The sequence below is a fragment of the Calliphora vicina genome, chromosome 5 (assembly GCF_958450345.1).
Source record: "Calliphora vicina chromosome 5, idCalVici1.1, whole genome shotgun sequence".
NCBI classification, from domain to species: Eukaryota; Metazoa; Arthropoda; class Insecta; order Diptera; family Calliphoridae; genus Calliphora; species Calliphora vicina.
Genome location: NC_088784.1, coordinates 112,496,819 through 112,515,540, shown reverse-complemented (window position 1 = coordinate 112,515,540; position 18,722 = coordinate 112,496,819). Strand labels below are relative to the sequence as shown.

The 18,722-nt window shown below is 31.1% G+C and overlaps 2 protein-coding genes across 2 annotated transcripts; both read right to left on the bottom strand.

Annotated features, from left to right (window-relative positions):
* Positions 1-628: 628 nt before the first annotated feature.
* LOC135961707 (glucose-fructose oxidoreductase domain-containing protein 2) lies at positions 629-2,120 on the bottom strand. The gene has a single exon (XM_065513255.1). It carries the CDS (start codon positions 1,992-1,994, stop codon positions 828-830), a length of 1,167 nt encoding a protein of 388 aa, XP_065369327.1. The 5' UTR covers positions 1,995-2,120; the 3' UTR covers positions 629-827.
* A 728-nt stretch (positions 2,121-2,848) lies between these two features.
* On the bottom strand, positions 2,849-7,037 carry tous (testes of unusual size). The gene is made up of 5 exons (XM_065512513.1): positions 6,742-7,037; positions 6,605-6,685; positions 5,635-6,548; positions 5,401-5,570; positions 2,849-5,329 (listed from the first exon to the last, which is right to left on the bottom strand). Exons 1-5 carry the CDS (start codon positions 6,927-6,929, stop codon positions 2,969-2,971), a joined length of 3,714 nt encoding a protein of 1,237 aa, XP_065368585.1. The 5' UTR covers positions 6,930-7,037; the 3' UTR covers positions 2,849-2,968.
* Positions 7,038-18,722: the final 11,685 nt, after the last annotated feature.

The window sequence follows — 18,722 nt, the reverse complement described above, 5'->3', positions numbered from 1 at the left end:
TTTTACCATCAAATTTGTTATTAATTATTTTCAAAATGATACTTTATTGAATTAATAATTAATTCTTTCAGACCCTCGACATCAGTTTGGTTTAAACAAAAATGTGTATGGGTTTCAAAAGTGCGTTATATAAAAATAGTTAATTTGTCGATTATGGATGGCAACCGAACTTCAGTTGCGTTGCAAGAGTGCAACCACAAATTTCTGGTTGCCAACAGAAATGATAGCTGCCAGTTACCATCTGTAATACCATTTAGGCAACTGACAACGCAACAGAAGTTCGGTTGCCATCCATAATCGACCCATAAAATAAACAAGAAACCCCTTAAATCTGAATACATACCTATATCATATTCTTGGAAAAATCCTATATAGATGTTGGAACTTATTACGCACTTTTTCCCCAATAATCTGAAATAATATACATATGTAATTTAATCTAAATAATTTAAACAAATATTTGAATGATTATATTTTTGTAGGACATAATACATATGTATGTATTTTTACATATATATTATGGTATTTATATAGATTTTTTATTGTTGATGATCTCAGGCACATTTGCTACGTAATACAATTATTTTGGCCTTTTTAGTTCTTGTATAACAAATAAATTAAATAAAAATTGTTTTATTGTAAATAAGTGCAGTCTTACTTTTTTGTTGCACACTTAAAAAAATTTGTTCATTTATTGGAATAGACAATTAAAACAGTTAATTAAACAAATTGTTCATATATCATTATGGGGAATGTGAAACAATTTAAACAAAATACTAAAAATTTAAAATATAATCTCTCGAAATTATAACTATGTATGTTTCCATTTACATTGTAGACATACGGGCGAAACGCATTATTTGATCATGATTTGATGGATTGTCAGAAGTTATTTGCACCCTTTGCCAGGCCTTTGATTCGCTCGATTTTCGTATTGCCTCCAAAACAGCCTGAACATAAAGTCCATCTTCAAAAGTGGCGGCAGCTTGAACGGGTTCCTTGACCCATGAAGATTCCTTACTAGCAAATGATTCCTTAAGAGCACCAATCATCTTGCATAAACCTTTAATGTACAGCCGAGGCAAAAGTGACTCAGAGGTGGCAATATGTAAATCTTGAACATCTACATAAACGGCTTCCTCTTTAAGCTGTGCCTCGGGTTTGTGTTTGAACACGAAGAGATCTCCACCTCGCACTGACAAATGTCCATGACTGCCGCATATTAAAACTTCTTGAGAGAAGCTTTTGGCCGGAACAGTGTGACTGTGAATTGATGTTGTTATTAAAGTACCATTAGCTAGTTCCATTTGAAAGTTACAAAAGTCAGGGGCTGATATCTGTCGTATCCCATTGACATTTGATGTTGTCTTTGTATACGCTTTAACGACACCATGGACACGCACTGCATGTTGATGTAGCAGAAAGCTCACCAAGTCCACCACATGACTGCCGACCAAATTCAAAGCACCACCTCCCATTGCCGCATCACACATCCAATCGAACTTATCCGGAAATAACGATCCCAATTGCACCCGTATATCCACCAATGAAATATCACTTAATGGACCAATTACACCCTCCTGCAGACATCTCTTCATGTGGGTAAATGCTGGCAGAAATCTTAGTGAATGATTAACAAGCGATATCAATGTAGGATAATACTGCGATGCTCTAACCATTTTCATGGCATCGGCCTGGTTCAGGCCCATCGGTTTGTCACACACAACATGCTTGCCAATACCCAAAGCCTTTACAGAAATCTCAGCATGTAAATACGGTTGACATACAATAAATACCAAATCTACATCTTTCCGCAGCAAAACATCATCAATTTTATTTGTGTAGAATGAAATATTTTGGGCTGTGGCCACTTCTTCTGCTTCTCGTAATGTACGACCCCACAACGCTTTAATTTCGAAGCCCTTTTCACGTAAAATTGGCACCAATACTTTAGTTATTGCACCTGTTCCGAAAACACCAACACCGGGCAACATGATTTTAAGTTAAGCTTTCGCGTATATTCAATAAAAATTTTCAAATTGTTCTATTTTTAATTGCATTATAAATGCAATTCTATCACCATCGACAACAACAAAATAATCACACTCCATACAAATGAATAATAAAAGCCAACAGCGATGTCACTATTTTGTCAGTCCTCATCCCCAGTAAAGTTGTTGTATCCCCAAAACTCCTCCAACATGTTACTGTAGCTAATTATGAATTGGGCCTAATATTATAGAAGCCATGAACAATTATGACCCGTACTTTGCTTAGTTTTAATCATGTGAAACTTTGTTGTGCCAAAGTTAATGTTATTATGAAAAATTTTCAAAGTTATTTTCGCTTTAAAGTATATTTTTGAAAATTCAGGCTTAAAACTGCATAAATTAAAAGTTGATAACAATTAATAAAAATGTTTCCCAAAATTTCCCCAACAAACTGGGAACACTGGATGTCAACAAACATCAATGTGGTGAATTTCATTCTTCTTCTTCCACAAATTAAACTATGCTGCCAACTTTTTTTTAAATATCCCCTAAATTAGGGAGTATTCATATGGCACTCTCACAATAAAAACTGTCAAAAAATTATGAAAGAATTTTAAAATACTCGTAAAATTTTTGCACGCATGTTTAATATATTGCATTATTTTTTACTTTTTACATATACCATGTCCTAAATAATACAAAAAAGTGGTAATTTAAGCGTAAAAATAGAAGCTTAACTACGACTTTGAAATTTATTATGATGATCAACAAAAATATCAACTTCGAATTTGTTTATAATACGTTGTTTTGCATTTTAGTTAACGATATGTAATTGAACCAAATTTTAACAAAGGCACTGATAAAAAATTAATTTTTTTCAAATATTTCATAAAATGTATAAACATACAATTTTAAACAAAAATATAATTTTTAAAATAAAGAACTTAGTACGAAATATGCAAATTTCAATTGTCCGTCTAATGATTCTCAAATTCCTGATCATATTTTGGTAAATCTCCTGAATCACCATCATCAACTTTTTGGATATCGGTATTGAATTTATTTGATATTTCATTAGGTACATTTGTTATACCGCCTACAGCCTCCTCTAGGTATTCGCTAAACTCCCGATAATCTCTCATGGATACTTGATTTTCGTTAGATTGAATTTCTTGGACATGTATTTTTGAACTATTCTTTGACAAAGTTGTTTTCTTGACTTTCTTAACATTAATTTCTCGCTTCACATGAGATCTTAAGACCTTATTTTCTTCACGCATTTTTTCTATTTCATCTAAAAGAATTAGGTTTTCTTTGAAGAGCTTATCGTATTTATGTTTTAGATTTTGATCATCTTTGCGATTTGTATATATTTTCATAACTCGTTCAATTTGATTTCTCTGACGTTGAAATTCATCACGTACATTGGCATCGAGAGATATAAAACGCTTGAGTTCATCATCAGTAGTATGGCGTTGAAATAGCTCCTTCACAGCCACTTTTAGTTTGTCGGGAGAGTTTATGAGACCAGCTACATTGTAAATTTCACTACGAAGATTTTGTATACATTCACGACCAGCACGGGCTCGGTGTCTCTCCAATTTAAGTTCAGCCACATTGCTGACGTATTTGTCTTTCAGTTCTTTTAGTTGTAATTCCAAATGACAATTGTTTTGATTGAGACCTGCCAATTCGGTCTCCATTTCCATTATGTGTTTGCGTTTATCATTAATTTGAAATTCTCTAGGTTCTATTTGGGCTTTTAGTTCAGCGATTTTGTGATTAAGCACCTGCTTATATTTGTCCAATTCTTGGTTTTTATGTAAGAGTTCTTGTATGCGCTTCTCTTTCGCATTAATTGCATATTCGCGATCCGATATATCCTTTTGTAGATCTTCTATACTACGATTTAGGCGCCCAATAGTTCTCTGCGATTTATTGTGCTCTTCCTTCAATGTTTCAACTTCTTCGAGCAAGTTGTCGACGTCTTTGGTGAGACTTTCGTATTTCTTTTGCAAAACTCCCGCTTTACCGCGCCACAGTTGAGTCTCGTTGCGCTCTGTCGTTAAGCGCTTTTCATATTGTAGTTGCGTCTCAACCATATTCCGATCGTTTTCCACCTCAACCTGACGGCAGTATTCAACAAATTCGATTTTTTTATCTTGCATTTCTTTCATCAGTTCTCTTATTAGCTCTTTTCGCTCATCTAATTGTTTCTTGTAATCGCTTTCCAGACCCTCAATGGTGTCTTGCAAAGTTCCTGCTGATGTCTTAAGTTTCTCCTCATAACTCTCCCGCAACTCCAACATGCTTTCACGCAAGTTGGTAAATTTCTGATATTCGATTAACATACGTTCCGAATATTGAGTGGACAAATTGTCCAGTTGTTTTTTGTGCTCTTCTTTAAGATCATTGATTTGGAATGTTATCTGATTCATTTCTTCAGTGTGTCGCTCCTCAATCTCGTTATTCATGCGTTTCAGTTCCTCAAGAGCTTGACAATAACTTCGGTGCACCTCGGCCATTTGTTGGCCATCGAATATTTCGTTTTGGCTCAGTTGGTATTGGAATTCTTCGGCTTGTTGTTTCAGGCGAATTTCCAAGTTTATGATTTGCTCATTTTTTTCTGCCAATATATTGCGAGGTATTAAAACCTCCTGACTTCGAAGCAAATCTTGGTCCATGCCAGCCACTTTACCTTCAATGTTTTCCAATGCCCATATTGCCAGTGTACCTCCTTTGGAAATGGCAATCAACAAGGTGCCGTCATATGAAAACCGCAACTTGTTAATGCGAGTTACAAAAAAACGAAAATTGGTACAAGTACCGCCACCAGCATCCAAAAACGGCAATTGAACATTAATCAAATCGCCCATTTCATTACTAACAAACATTATTGCATCGGAGCGGGCAAGACAAACATCTGTTAGCTTTGCCTTTGCTGTTGATGGTATGGTTAGTTCACGAACAATTTCCGACTTTTGAAATTCTCTCAATAAACCTGAATTGGTAGCACCAAATATGGATAAAGGTTCATTAAAAGTAGAACATACTGACACATACTCGGTACCCTTTTGTACGATTTCTTGAAGGCGCATACCCGTTTCAACATCCCACTGATAAATGGCTCCTTCATTTCCACCCGATATCAAATATTTGTCATTCTTTGTCCACGACACTGATAACACAATGCCGTTGTGGCCCTTCAATGTCACCAATACCTCCAAGTTGTATACTGAGGTTATTGCAATGCTGCTATCGTAAGCAGCCGCCATCAAATGGCCATAGTTGGAGTACTTAACGTCTCTACACCTTGGAAAGTTATACGTTTTAACAATCTATAAAAAAATGCCCATAAAACTATATTATACACAGCATTTACATATTGTCTACATGTATATAAACTTACGTTGAGTTCATCCATAAATATTTGAGTTATGCGCAATTGATCAGAAAATCCTATGGCCGCTATTAGACCAGTCGAGTTTAATTCTACTATATTTACATCTACCTGAAATTTTCGCACCAATTCAACTTTATCGGTCTCATAGTTCCAGATCCGTACAGTTTGATCCCTAGCTAATGTTGGAGAAGACAAACGTACAGTCATCTGACGGGGACTAAATTTTAAGTATGCACTTACATGCTGTCATTATTATAGGTTTCCAGGAGCATAAAGATATATCTACAATTTCTCCAATGTGTATTGAAGCACCCAGAGTTTGAAATTTCAACTGCTTTGCTTTTAATGTTTCCGGAACTATTAAAATGCCAACATATATTTGAGAGTGTTTCGTTGTAACAATAACAGTTTCCTGTTTGTTGTCAATCGCCAGGTTTGTGATTTGGTATAATGGTTCGGCATAGATTGTAATGGGTATGGTTAGCACTGTCTTGCGTTCAAATTTAAATTTTGAAACCCGCTCGAATACATAGACAGTATTGAAAATTGCAAAAGCAAAGCCACGTCCAAAGGCTGTCATACAGACGACTCGTGAGTCGAAAAGCTTTTCGGTTGCCACAGACTTGTGCTGATCATTTTCACGATCGAATGCTTCCTGGTCCAGAAGAAGATCGAATATTTCGGCATCCGTAGCTTTCTGGCGCAATTTAAACTCTCCATTTTCCAATAAAACTAATTCATCCAAACTAGTACCGACCATAAGTAGATCCATGGCTAGGAAAGCGAGGGATGTGGTGACAAAGTTCGATTTCAGATTGTTCGTTGTATTGAATCCTTTTTCGGATTTTGTCAATAGCAGCAGGAGATTATTACCTCCAACGGCTATAAGACTTGTGTCTTGGGGATTACACGCTATACAATCTGCACTTCCGCGAATATTAGGCGGACATGAACGACCCTCATAAACTGTACAAGCTTTATCCAGTACCAACATGTACAACATTTCATCAGGGTGTTTGGTAAGAACTGCCAATGCTTTAGAATCGGCCGTAAAGATTATTTGTTGCATAGCTGCACTTTTACAAGTTTCCGGCAATTCCAACGTACGCCTTTTCTTCAACGTATTTAAATCGTAAATGGAAATAGTTTTTATGCTGCAATTTATCAATTAATCACTAATTTTTAATTTGACTGTCATTACTTTATTTACCCTTTTGATTGTTCCAATATTGCCAGCATTTTGCGATGAGGACTAAGTTGTACAATCAAGGGTGTTGTATCTTCGGGGAATCTAAAAATAATAAAGTATGTAAATTTGTTTCGCTGCGTTTGGAATTTGAAAATCACCTAAGAAATCTCTGCTTATTTTGTACAAAATCATGAAAGGCAATAACTCCTTCCACCGGATAAATGACCTCTTGTTGAAGGTTGAAATGTATATTCCCCAAAATATCAGTTCGTAGTCCATAAATATGCTTCGGACGTAAACTGACGACATTAATTGATGCTGAGTTTTCTGGTTGCAAATCGTCCATTGTGATTTCAGCTATTAACTTATGCAAAATACAACTTATTGTAAAAATTAGTTATAAGAAAAGTCAAACCAATCAACGTTCCGTTAATCGATCAAATATGTTTATGAACCGAGAAGTAAAATACAAATAAACATGTACGCAAATTCAGAAAACATTTATACATTTCCATGACATTTTCCTACGGAATACATACAACAGAAATAAACAAACTAAAATGTATGTGGATACAGTGACATCCAATAATATTTGGAAAATGAGTTTAAAATTCAGGCAAAATATTTTAAATTAGAGTACTAGGCATGGTAATGTAGTAAAAGTGCACAAATTAAAAACAAATTCAAAATAAATGTGTACATATATGTAGCCCATGTTTTAAATTAGTTATTCAGAACTTTAATATCGAACAAAGTAATACATATGTAGTATTTTTAAAAAGAACTGGCGTACAAATGTCATAGACTGGTTAATATCATAGGGTAACATAGAAAATAGACGTATTTGCCAAAAACATAAGTCTAAATATTGCAACAACAAAATATATGTTAGTCAATGTATTACCCCCCTGTCTATACCTGATAAATTTGTATCATGATAAACGTCAAAATGTTTATCAAGATAAAAAAATATCAGGTATAGTCTACTAATAAATGTAGTATTATTGCTTCGTTATGACAAAATTGTTAGTGCTTTTGCTCAGACAACTTTGTCTTGACAACAAACGTCATTAATTGTTATTATATTATTCTACCATAAAAATATAAAATGATTTCCAATATTTACATATAAATTTTAAAATATTAGTAATGTGAACTATTGCATGGACATTTATTATTATTTGTTATACATATAGCCGTGGCAACAGAGCGGCTTTAAATCTCTTTTACGAAAAGTATTTCGCAGTACATACTAATTATTTTTATATTTTGGGAAAATGCCTATAATTTCCCATTATCCGACTGGCTCAAAATTTTACATCTATTAGTTTACTTATTAAAGATCGAATTCGATCTCAAGCTAGTAAAAATATTATTTTAAGTAAATATCTATTTATTTAGCTACGTTTACAATGATATAATATTTCACTCTGCAGCGAATTATATATTTCTTACTCTTTTGTATTTATGTATTTGATTTCAAAATTAGATAACTTTTTTTATTCCATTCCAGAGTGTAGATTCTTGTTTTTATAAGACGTTTAAACGGTTTAACGAACAATGTTTTAAATCACTAAATATCGATTTATATGAAAAAATCACTCATATATCGTTAATAAGAGGTCCTTGACAAAGAAGGACGACAATCTGTGATCACTCATATTTCCAACCAAATATCGATTTTTGTATGAAAATCTAAAATCACTCATATATCGTTAATAAGAGGTCCTAGACGAAAAAGGACGACAATTTCCCACCAAATATCGATTTTTGTATGAAAAATCTAAAATCACTCATATATCGTTAATAAAAGGTCCTAGACGAAAAAGGACAACAATCTGTGATCACTCATATTTCCCACCAAATATCCATTTTTATATGGAAAATCTAAAATCACTCATATATCGTTAAAAAGAGGTCCTAAACGAAAAAAGACGACAATCTGTGATCACTCATATTTCCCACCAAATATCCATTTTTATATGGAAAATCTAAAATCACTCATATATCGTTAAAAAGATGTCCTAAACGAAAAAGGACGACAATCTGTGATCACTCATATTTCCAACGAAATATCGATTTTTGTATGAAAAATCTAAAATCACTCATATATCGTTAATAAGAGGTCCTAGAAGAAAAAGGACGACAATCTGTGATCACTCATATTTCCAACCAAATATCGATTTTTGTATGAAAAATCTAAAATCACTCATATATCGTTAATAAGAGGTCCTAGACGAAAAAGGACGACAATCTGTGATCACTCATATTTCCCACCAAATATCGATTTTTGTATGAAAAATCTAAAATCACTCATATATCGTTAATAAAAGGTCCTAGACGAAAAAGGACAACAATCTGTGATCACTCATATTTCCCACCAAATATCCATTTTTATATGGAAAATCTAAAATCACTCATATATCGTTAATAAGACGACAATATGTGATCACTCATATTTTCAAATAAATATCGATTTTTATATGAAAAATCTAAAATCACTCATATATCGTTAATAAGAGGTCCTAGACGAAAAAGGACAATAATCTGTGATCACTCATATTTCCCACCAAATATCCATTTTTATATGGAAAATCTAAAATCACTCATATATCGTTAATAAGAGGTCCTAGACGAAAAAGGACGACAATATGTGATCACTCATATTTTCAAATAAATATCGATTTTTATATGAAAAATCTAAAATCACTCATATATCGTTAATAAGAGGTCCTAGACGAAAAAGGTCAATAATCTGTGATCACTCATATTTCCAACCAAATATCGATTTTTGTATGAAAATCTAAAATCACTCATATATCGTTAATAAGAGGTCCTAGAAGAAAAAGGACAATAATCTGTGATCACTCATATTTCCCACCAAATATCCATTTTTATATGGAAAATCTAAAATCACTCATATATCGTTAATAAGAGGTCCTAGACGAAAAAGGACGACAATTTCCCACCAAATATCGATTTTTGTATGAAAAATCTAAAATCACTCATATATCGTTAATAAAAGGTCCTAGACGAAAAAGGACAACAATCTGTGATCACTCATATTTCCCACCAAATATCCATTTTTATATGGAAAATCTAAAATCACTCATATATCGTTAATAAGACGACAATATGTGATCACTCATATTTTCAAATAAATATCGATTTTTATATGAAAAATCTAAAATCACTCATATATCGTTAATAAGAGGTCCTAGACGAAAAAGGACAATAATCTGTGATCACTCATATTTCCCACCAAATATCCATTTTTATATGGAAAATCTAAAATCACTCATATATCGTTAATAAGAGGTCCTAGACGAAAAAGGACGACAATATGTGATCACTCATATTTTCAAATAAATATCGATTTTTATATGAAAAATCTAAAATCACTCATATATCGTTAATAAGAGGTCCTAGACGAAAAAGGTCAATAATCTGTGATCACTCATATTTCCAACCAAATATCGATTTTTGTATGAAAATCTAAAATCACTCATATATCGTTAATAAGAGGTCCTAGAAGAAAAAGGACAATAATCTGTGATCACTCATATTTCCCACCAAATATCCATTTTTATATGGAAAATCTAAAATCACTCATATATCGTTAATAAGAGGTCCTAGACGAAAAAGGACGACAATTTCCCACCAAATATCGATTTTTGTATGAAAAATCTAAAATCACTCATATATCGTTAATAAAAGGTCCTAGACGAAAAAGGACAACAATCTGTGATCACTCATATTTCCCACCAAATATCCATTTTTATATGGAAAATCTAAAATCACTCATATATCGTTAATAAGACGACAATATGTGATCACTCATATTTTCAAATAAATATCGATTTTTATATGAAAAATCTAAAATCACTCATATATCGTTAATAAGAGGTCCTAGAAGAAAAAGGACGACAATCTGTGATCACTCATATTTCCCACCAAATATCGATTTTTGTATGAAAAATCTAAAATCACTCATATATCGTTAATAAGAGGTCCTAAACGAAAAAGGACGACAATCTGTGATCACTCATATTTCCCACCAAATATCCATTTTTATATGAAAAATCTAAAATCACTCATATATCGTTAATAAGAGGTCCTAGAAGAAAAAGGACTACAATCTGTGATCACTCATATGTCCAACCAAATATCGATTTTTGTATGAAAAATCTAAAATCACTCATATATCGTTAATAAGAGGTCCTAAACGAAAAAGGACGACAATCTGTGATCACTCATATTTCCCACCAAATATCCATTTTTATATGGAAAATCTAAAATCACTCATATATCGTTAATAAGAGGTCCTAGAAGAAAAAGGACTACAATCTGTGATCACTCATATGTCCAACCAAATATCGATTTTTGTATGAAAAATCTAAAATCACTCATATATCGTTAATAAGAGGTCCTAAACGAAAAAGGACAACAATCTGTGATCACTCATATTTCCAACCAAATATCGATTTTTGTATGAAAAATCTAAAATCACTCATATATCGTTAATAAGAGGTCCTTGACGAAGAAGGACGACAATCTGTGATCACTCATATTTCCACCAAATATCGATTTTTGTATGAAAAATCTAAAATCACTCATATATCGTTAATAAGAGGTCCTAGCAAAAAAAGGACGACAATCTGTGATCACTCATATTTCCCACCAAATATCGATTTTTGTATGAAAAATCTAAAATCACTCATATATTGTTAATAAGAGGTCCTAGACGAAAAAGGACAACAATCTGTGATCACTCATATTTCCAACCAAATATCGATTTTTGTATGAAAAATCTAAAATCACTCATATATCGTTAATAAGAAGTCCTAGATGAAAAAGGACAATAATTTGTGATCACTCCCACAAATATGAGATACTAGGCATGATACTAGATATGTACTTATGTATTTAAAAATTTCAATTGTGAGGGATATTTATATTTCAAAATAAAAACTTTTCATTTATTATTTTTAGCAAATACAAATTTATTTTAAACAGTAAAGATAAGAACTAAAAAGATTTCGGGTCTTGTAGATAGACTATTGAGGTAAAATTTTAAAATAAATAGTTATGTAACCAGTTAGATAGCTAGTTAGATAACTAAATATGTGTAACCGGCATATGAATCCCATGGGTTGGTCAATTGACCCTTGGCTCTGGACGCGCACATATTAAAATTACTAGTCACGTAACTATGTAGCAAGTTTACGACAGCTACATCTGCTGAGTTGTTTCAGTTTCTTCGTGTGTGTAAACGCATCAAAATGAATGGCCACTAGCAAGAAATGGCCACTAGCAAGAAAACTAACTACCAGTGATAATTTGTACAAATTACGGAATTCCGTTCGTTTACTTTTAAGAACATGTAACGAGAGAGCAAGAGAGTGTTAAAAGTGACAGTTCGTAGATAGAGAACTGGACAAAAAATGTCTAGTAAAAATATCAACATAAAAATATGTTTAAAATATATGGTTGCAAATACATATAAACAAAACTAATAAGTTGAAAATTAATACAATTTAAAACGTTTTGAATTGATTTATAATAAAATACAACTTATTTTTACAAATTGTTGTTCTCGTACTTTGTTTGTAATATTTCAAATTGAGAGTAATTTGTTTTTACTCTCTAAAATAAAGCTACTGGATATTTTTTAATGGAAAGTACGCGAACACACCTATAGATACATATACATACATTAGGGTGGCCCTATTTGTATGTTCCCATCTAAAATGAAAGTTTAGTTTGTTTTCGGAGACCATTGCTTTAAACGGTGTATTTGGTGTATTATCTGCAAGATCTTTGTTAGGCGCTGTTTCAAAAATTTTCATATTTTAAAATTTGTTAACAGTTTCTATACTCACACAGAATAATTCACATACGATTCTAATCACCGGCTAGCCCTAGAACATAAATTGTGAGATATGGGTAAACCTTCATTTAGGTTGGGAATATCGACTACATTTTCTTGTGTCACCTTAATATGCGTACATTAATACATGTTGGGCCTACACTGCAGTCTAGCTGCTAGTTGACAAATCTCGTAGATAGAATGTGAACTATTTTTAAAACGACCTAATATTTTTAAGTAAAACTAGAAGAAAAGATACACAAACTAAAATAACCAGATAAATAACTCAAATAAGGTCCTTTAATTTTTTTTAATTTACTTAATGATATTCAATTGCATTTTATGAATATAAAACGAAAATATTTTACTATTTTTACTAGCTAGTATTGTATATTCTATGAAAACCTTTTTATCTGTAATAAAATCTAAATCAAGCATCAAAAGTTCTAAAATGGCAACACTTTTGTGCAGGAGGAATGAGAGTTGCTTCTGCTGATTGTAAATTGAGAGTAAAGTTTCAGTTTTGTGTTGTCAACTATGCTGCCGATTACTTTAAGAAAGAAACATGAAACTACCATTGTTGTTTCTATATAATTTCTTAAAAAAATAAACTACATATTCTTATGGGTCTATTATGGATGGCAATCGAACTAAAGTGGCGTTGTTAGTCTCAAAAACGGTATTAGAGATGGCAACTGGCAGCTAGAATTTTCTGTTGCACCGGTTGTTCGGTTGTTATTTAGACTCCAAACATGCTTATTTAGCTTCCAAAAATTAGGTACATTATGTATTATGTGAACAAAAATCATTTAATATTTCAGTACAATCGAGAGTACTTCCCGGGTTTTTGTGCATTCAAAAAATGTGCCAAGTACTTCCGATAATACTGATTGTTTCTGATTACTCGCATGAATTTGTTAACTCATTTTCTTTCATTTTGCTAAATTTATATTTGTTTTTAGTAAATTTATTTTTTTTATTTAGAAAAATTATAGTTTGTGTGGAATTGGCGTTTTTTGTTCGTTTATTTCTGTGCAACCAGAAAACTTAATTAAATTCAATTTAAATTTGCCCATTCAGCTTTTACTTAAACTCTCTCTAGTGCAACTGAATTCTAGCTATTTTATTTGAGCATTGAATTGGCAACATTGACTGTGGTTTATGTGTATTAGTGAGAACTTTCGTTTTCCTTGGCTTTCCTAATCCAGAATGTGAGAAAACAGAACGAGAGTGAGAGAAATGTATGAAAATACAAAGAGCTCATTTATCATTATTTATTGTCGTAAACGAAGTCAAACATAAACCGAAAAGGGAAAAATAGAACCAACAACAACTTCATGCACATGCCATTAAGAAGCCAAATGTTCAGTTTTATAAAACTACCGGTTGAAGTAACACGAATATAACGGAAAAACGAATTAATACATCAAGATATACAGTGATGGCACCACAGGACTGAAACGTTACATTGTGTTGCGTTGAGAGTGTATATGATGGTGTGTTAGAATAATTTCATGTGTTGGAGCAGGTCACTTACCACCACTACTTGAAACAAAAACAAAAATAAAACACAATAAAATAAATAAATAAACAAAAAAACAAACACACACATGTTATACGTGTGTGTATGTATGTCTATTTATTACAACTAAAATAACAACAATAATACATGAACTAAACAGAAAAACCAAAATCCAAATACAATAAAGAAACACAACAAACATATAAATACAGCAGTAAATGAATTCAGTGCAGTTGTTTCGTTTCGTTTAGTTTAGTTAACAACACAACAACAGACAAAAATAAAATTTTTATAAAAAATAAAAAAATAAAACAAAAAACACGCATCTACAACGTATAAATTTGTTCGTCCATTTGCTCGGTTTTATTTTAGTTTCTTTTTTTAGAGTGCGGTGTTGTATAAAACGGAAAAATTGTGCATTTGTAACGGTAGTTTTAATAAAAATAAAATACTATTATAACAAAAAAAGTAAATGAAAGGAAAAACTGAGAAAAAAAGTGTTGGAAAAATATTCTACATTGTGGTCACAAAGTCATGTCAGTTCAATTATTTATAAATTCCATGGAATTTAATTAAAGCAACAAAACAAAACAAATAAAATCATATTTATTAGTTAATGCATACGAATTAAAAAATAATTAAAAATTAAACTCAAGGAATAATAACCAATGAAATCAAAACGGAAAGTGTATTCCTCATATACATACATATGCTAAAAAAACAGAAACAAAAATAGTGAACAAAGAGCATAAAATACATATTTTAATTAAAATCAAAGAAATCTGAAATCATTGTTTGTGCTAAATAATGTTCTAAATGTTCTTAAAATACATAAAAAGCACATTCAACAAAAGAAGTATGTAGAACTACATACATACATACATACATACATATATGCAAATGTACATAGTATAGTGTGTATATAAGTATGTACTAAATACTTACATATACTACATAGATGTATGTATATGAGTACATTTAGTTTTTTTTTTTTTTGTTTATTTAACCGCAACCTCAAATCAACTTAAATCAACATGCATGCACAGAAACATGCATGCACTGCAATTTCGTTCGTTACAACGTTCGATGTGATGTGTGTGATTGATGTGCATTAGTTAGTTAGTATTAGGGTGGGAATTCGTATGATTTGTTTAAGCTTGATTTCATACGGAATTCACAAAGGCGTATACTTAATATACAACTAACTAACTGCAACAACAATTCTTATACGCTAAGTGGTTTTCTTTTTATTACAATACAAATCCACAATAGATACATTTACATCCGCTATAAACTTTTAAATAAATCCAAACAAACGATGAATTATGCTATCAATTGTATTAGTTTTATTCACTTTGTCTTTGCACCGCTTTATAAAAGCGAAGTTTCGAACTTTGAAATATTTATTTTAATTTAAAAAATCTTTGGATAAATAGTACATGTATGTATATATTGTTGTGCAATTGACATATGTAGCTATATTCCACTTCAAAGAATATTTAACATTTTTTTTTTCGCCGAAATATCAATACACTAGCTTATGAACATAGTAATTTTTATATTTATAATATTTATTTATTTATTTATAAAAATTTAAAATCATAATAAATTATAAGATTAAATCAAAAGAAATTAGGTACTAACAGCTAGGGTTTTAGACCTAATATTTATAATATGTTATTTAAACTAAAATGAAAATGTCAAAATATTTTTCAACTACTTTTAGCCATTAGTTAGATACGAACGAAGACTGAGCGTGTAGATATTTGATATGGATGTGAACAAGTGATCACAGATTTTCTTTCCTTTTTCCTATAGCGGCTCTAGTTTCCGAAAAAAATTTACATGAATTAAAAAATTGATTTTTGGTGTGAAATAAAAGTGATCACAGTCGTTATGGCTTTATCGCCTCTAGTTTTCAATGAAAATGTTTTCACCCCAATAATCGCTTTATGGCGGGAATAAGAAGTGATCACAGATTTTCATCCTTTTGCCTCTAGCGCCTCTAGTTTACTAGGAAAATGGACTTTTATATTTTCACTCAAAAAATCGCTTTTCATTTGTGTACCTTAAGGACTGCCAATGATTTTTACTGCAAAACCAGCAAATAAATCGAAAAAATCATTGTAATTTGTTATTGGGAACTTAAGCCGATTCCGAATTAAAAATAAATTAAGCAGGCTGTCTTATAGGGTATTCAATTAATCGGGTTTCTGATTTAATCGGTTAATCGAGAAAATAATTAATCGGGGTTTAGATTTATTCGGTTAATAATCGGTTAATTTCAAATTATTCGATTAACCGAATAATTTCTATTTTAATTTTAAATTGAAAATACAACAACGAATTTTGTGTACAAAAACATAAAAAACAAACAAAACATAACAATTCAACCAAAAATAATAGCAAATATGGTATTTAAAATTCTTTTTGTATACACCTGTGAGTTTTTTTTAGGATTTTAGTGAGATCTTCTGAAATTATCTTTTAAACAAAATATAATTTAAATGTTTTCCTTTTAAACGATTTTTTTCTTTAGAATTAATAAAACTTGACTTTGAAAAAACTCTCTCGCTGATTGTAGATGTTGGAGAAATCGAAAGTTTTATCTAAGAATATAAAATCCTTCGTTATACCATTGGAGTCCTTTTTAGATTGTTTTAGATTTTGAATACTTTTAATATTTTCGTTAAGTTCTGATAAAAGACTCCTTTCAAAAAAAAGTTTCGTCTATACATGTAAATACAAACAAAGTTTCAAATACATGTAAATACAGTTGTTATACTCACTAAACATGTTTCTTTGATGTTCGAAAAATATGTAATTTTAATTTCACATTTGTATTGGAATTAAAACGGAAAAATAAAAACAAAAAAATATGTTAAAGTGCATAAAAGAGGAATTTCGGTTAATCGGTTAATCGACACAAATTAATCGGTTTATTTGATATTGGAAAATTGGCGATTTTAAATTATTCGAACAGTTAACCGTCCAAAATTAATCGGTTAACCGATTAACGGTTAATCGATTGAATACCCTACTGTATTATCATAGTCATTGGCCCCGTTCCGAATTTAAATTAAACAAATTCATTTATACTTTAAGATTTCAATGTTATGTATAGAAATTTATAATAAATTTGTGGGAAATTCAGTGTAAATATAACCAAATAAGTTTATATACATTTTTATAATAAGGTTGTTCAAGATTGCTTGAGTTATGTGGCAACCCATACCTCTGTTTATAAGGTTGTTCACTGTTATTGCCTGGTTATCAGGTTATCTGGTTATAAAATTAAAAATAACCTCTTTGTACCGTGAACACCCCTTTAAGTTGGTTATTTTTTTAAATATTGAATGTTTGTATGTAATTTGCTCCTCATTAGACACTAATTTTAAATGTTTTCACATATATAGACAGAGTAGATACCGACTAGAGCCGAATAGAGTCATAAATCTTCTGAAAATATATTTTCAAACGATATAATTTTCAAAGGTACAAGTTCGAATTTACAACTTCTCTTGGATTTGTAACTCGCCATCGTGTTGTACCATCTAGGCACGTTGTAGAGTGCTTCAGTATGAAAAAATTGCAGCAATATATAAAGTGGCAGATGGTGGTACTCTGAATAAAATAACTGAAAGACTATTTTAAAAGCAATTACAGGAATTGGCCTAATACAGCAGTGCGTCGCCGATTTTGCTCAGGCATTTGGAGAGTTCCGCCAACGAATAAGGATATTACTCGCATATGTGAGAATATTTTTTCAGAAAACGATGGAATTAACAGAGTAAATTATCTTACCAAATAATGGATTTCGTCGACAAAAGCTGATTATTGTTATATCCTTTCAGAGTTCATTTATTTTTTCATCAATGCATGGCACTGGTCGGTGTCTGCTGTGTCTATATGTAAATGTTAAAAGCTTTAATAATTGCACCTAATAAAGAGCAAATTACATACCTGCAATTTCAAGTATTTTTAAATATATATATTTAAAAATAATCAACTTAAATTTTATAGCCAGATAACCAAACAACTTAATAATTAAAATAATAATCGAGTTTCATTGAATAGCTTCCGATATTTGTTTAATGCTCTTTGATGTCAAAATTACCAATATGTACTACTATTAGTTAGTTATTAGTTCAAATCTAACAAATATGTATGTATGGAAGAAATTTAAATATGGCTTTGTTTTTTTTTTTTTAATCCGGGCCAGTAACTGCAAATGCGAGAACAAAAATTATTAGAAATAAAATAAGCTGACTTTTAATATTAATAGGAAATTTCAGCAACTTGTTATAAATAATTGGATAAATTGTTAAAGTTTTTTATTTATTAACAATAATTAGCAACAAATTTAACATGGATTTGATGTTGCTAGAAAATAATTTTTAAATTTTATTGCAAAAATGTCATATTTTTAAATCCCCATGATTTTTAATGTCTGTCCTTAAAGTCACTTGTACACGTTTTGTAACATCAAACACCTCTAGCAACTCCCCCACCCACTCTACACTCGTGTCGCAATAAAAAATAAAGTAAAAAATAATATTTCCAAATTGTGTATGTAAAAATAACTTTGCTTGACATTTTATTTTACCACCAAAATAATGTCAAAAAAAATAAGAATAACATAACAACAACAACAACAACAACAATAATAATAACACACGCATAAAATACTTTGTCATTTATGAACATTGTTTTTCAAAAAGGACTGTCGTTCGTTCGTTCGCTCTCTC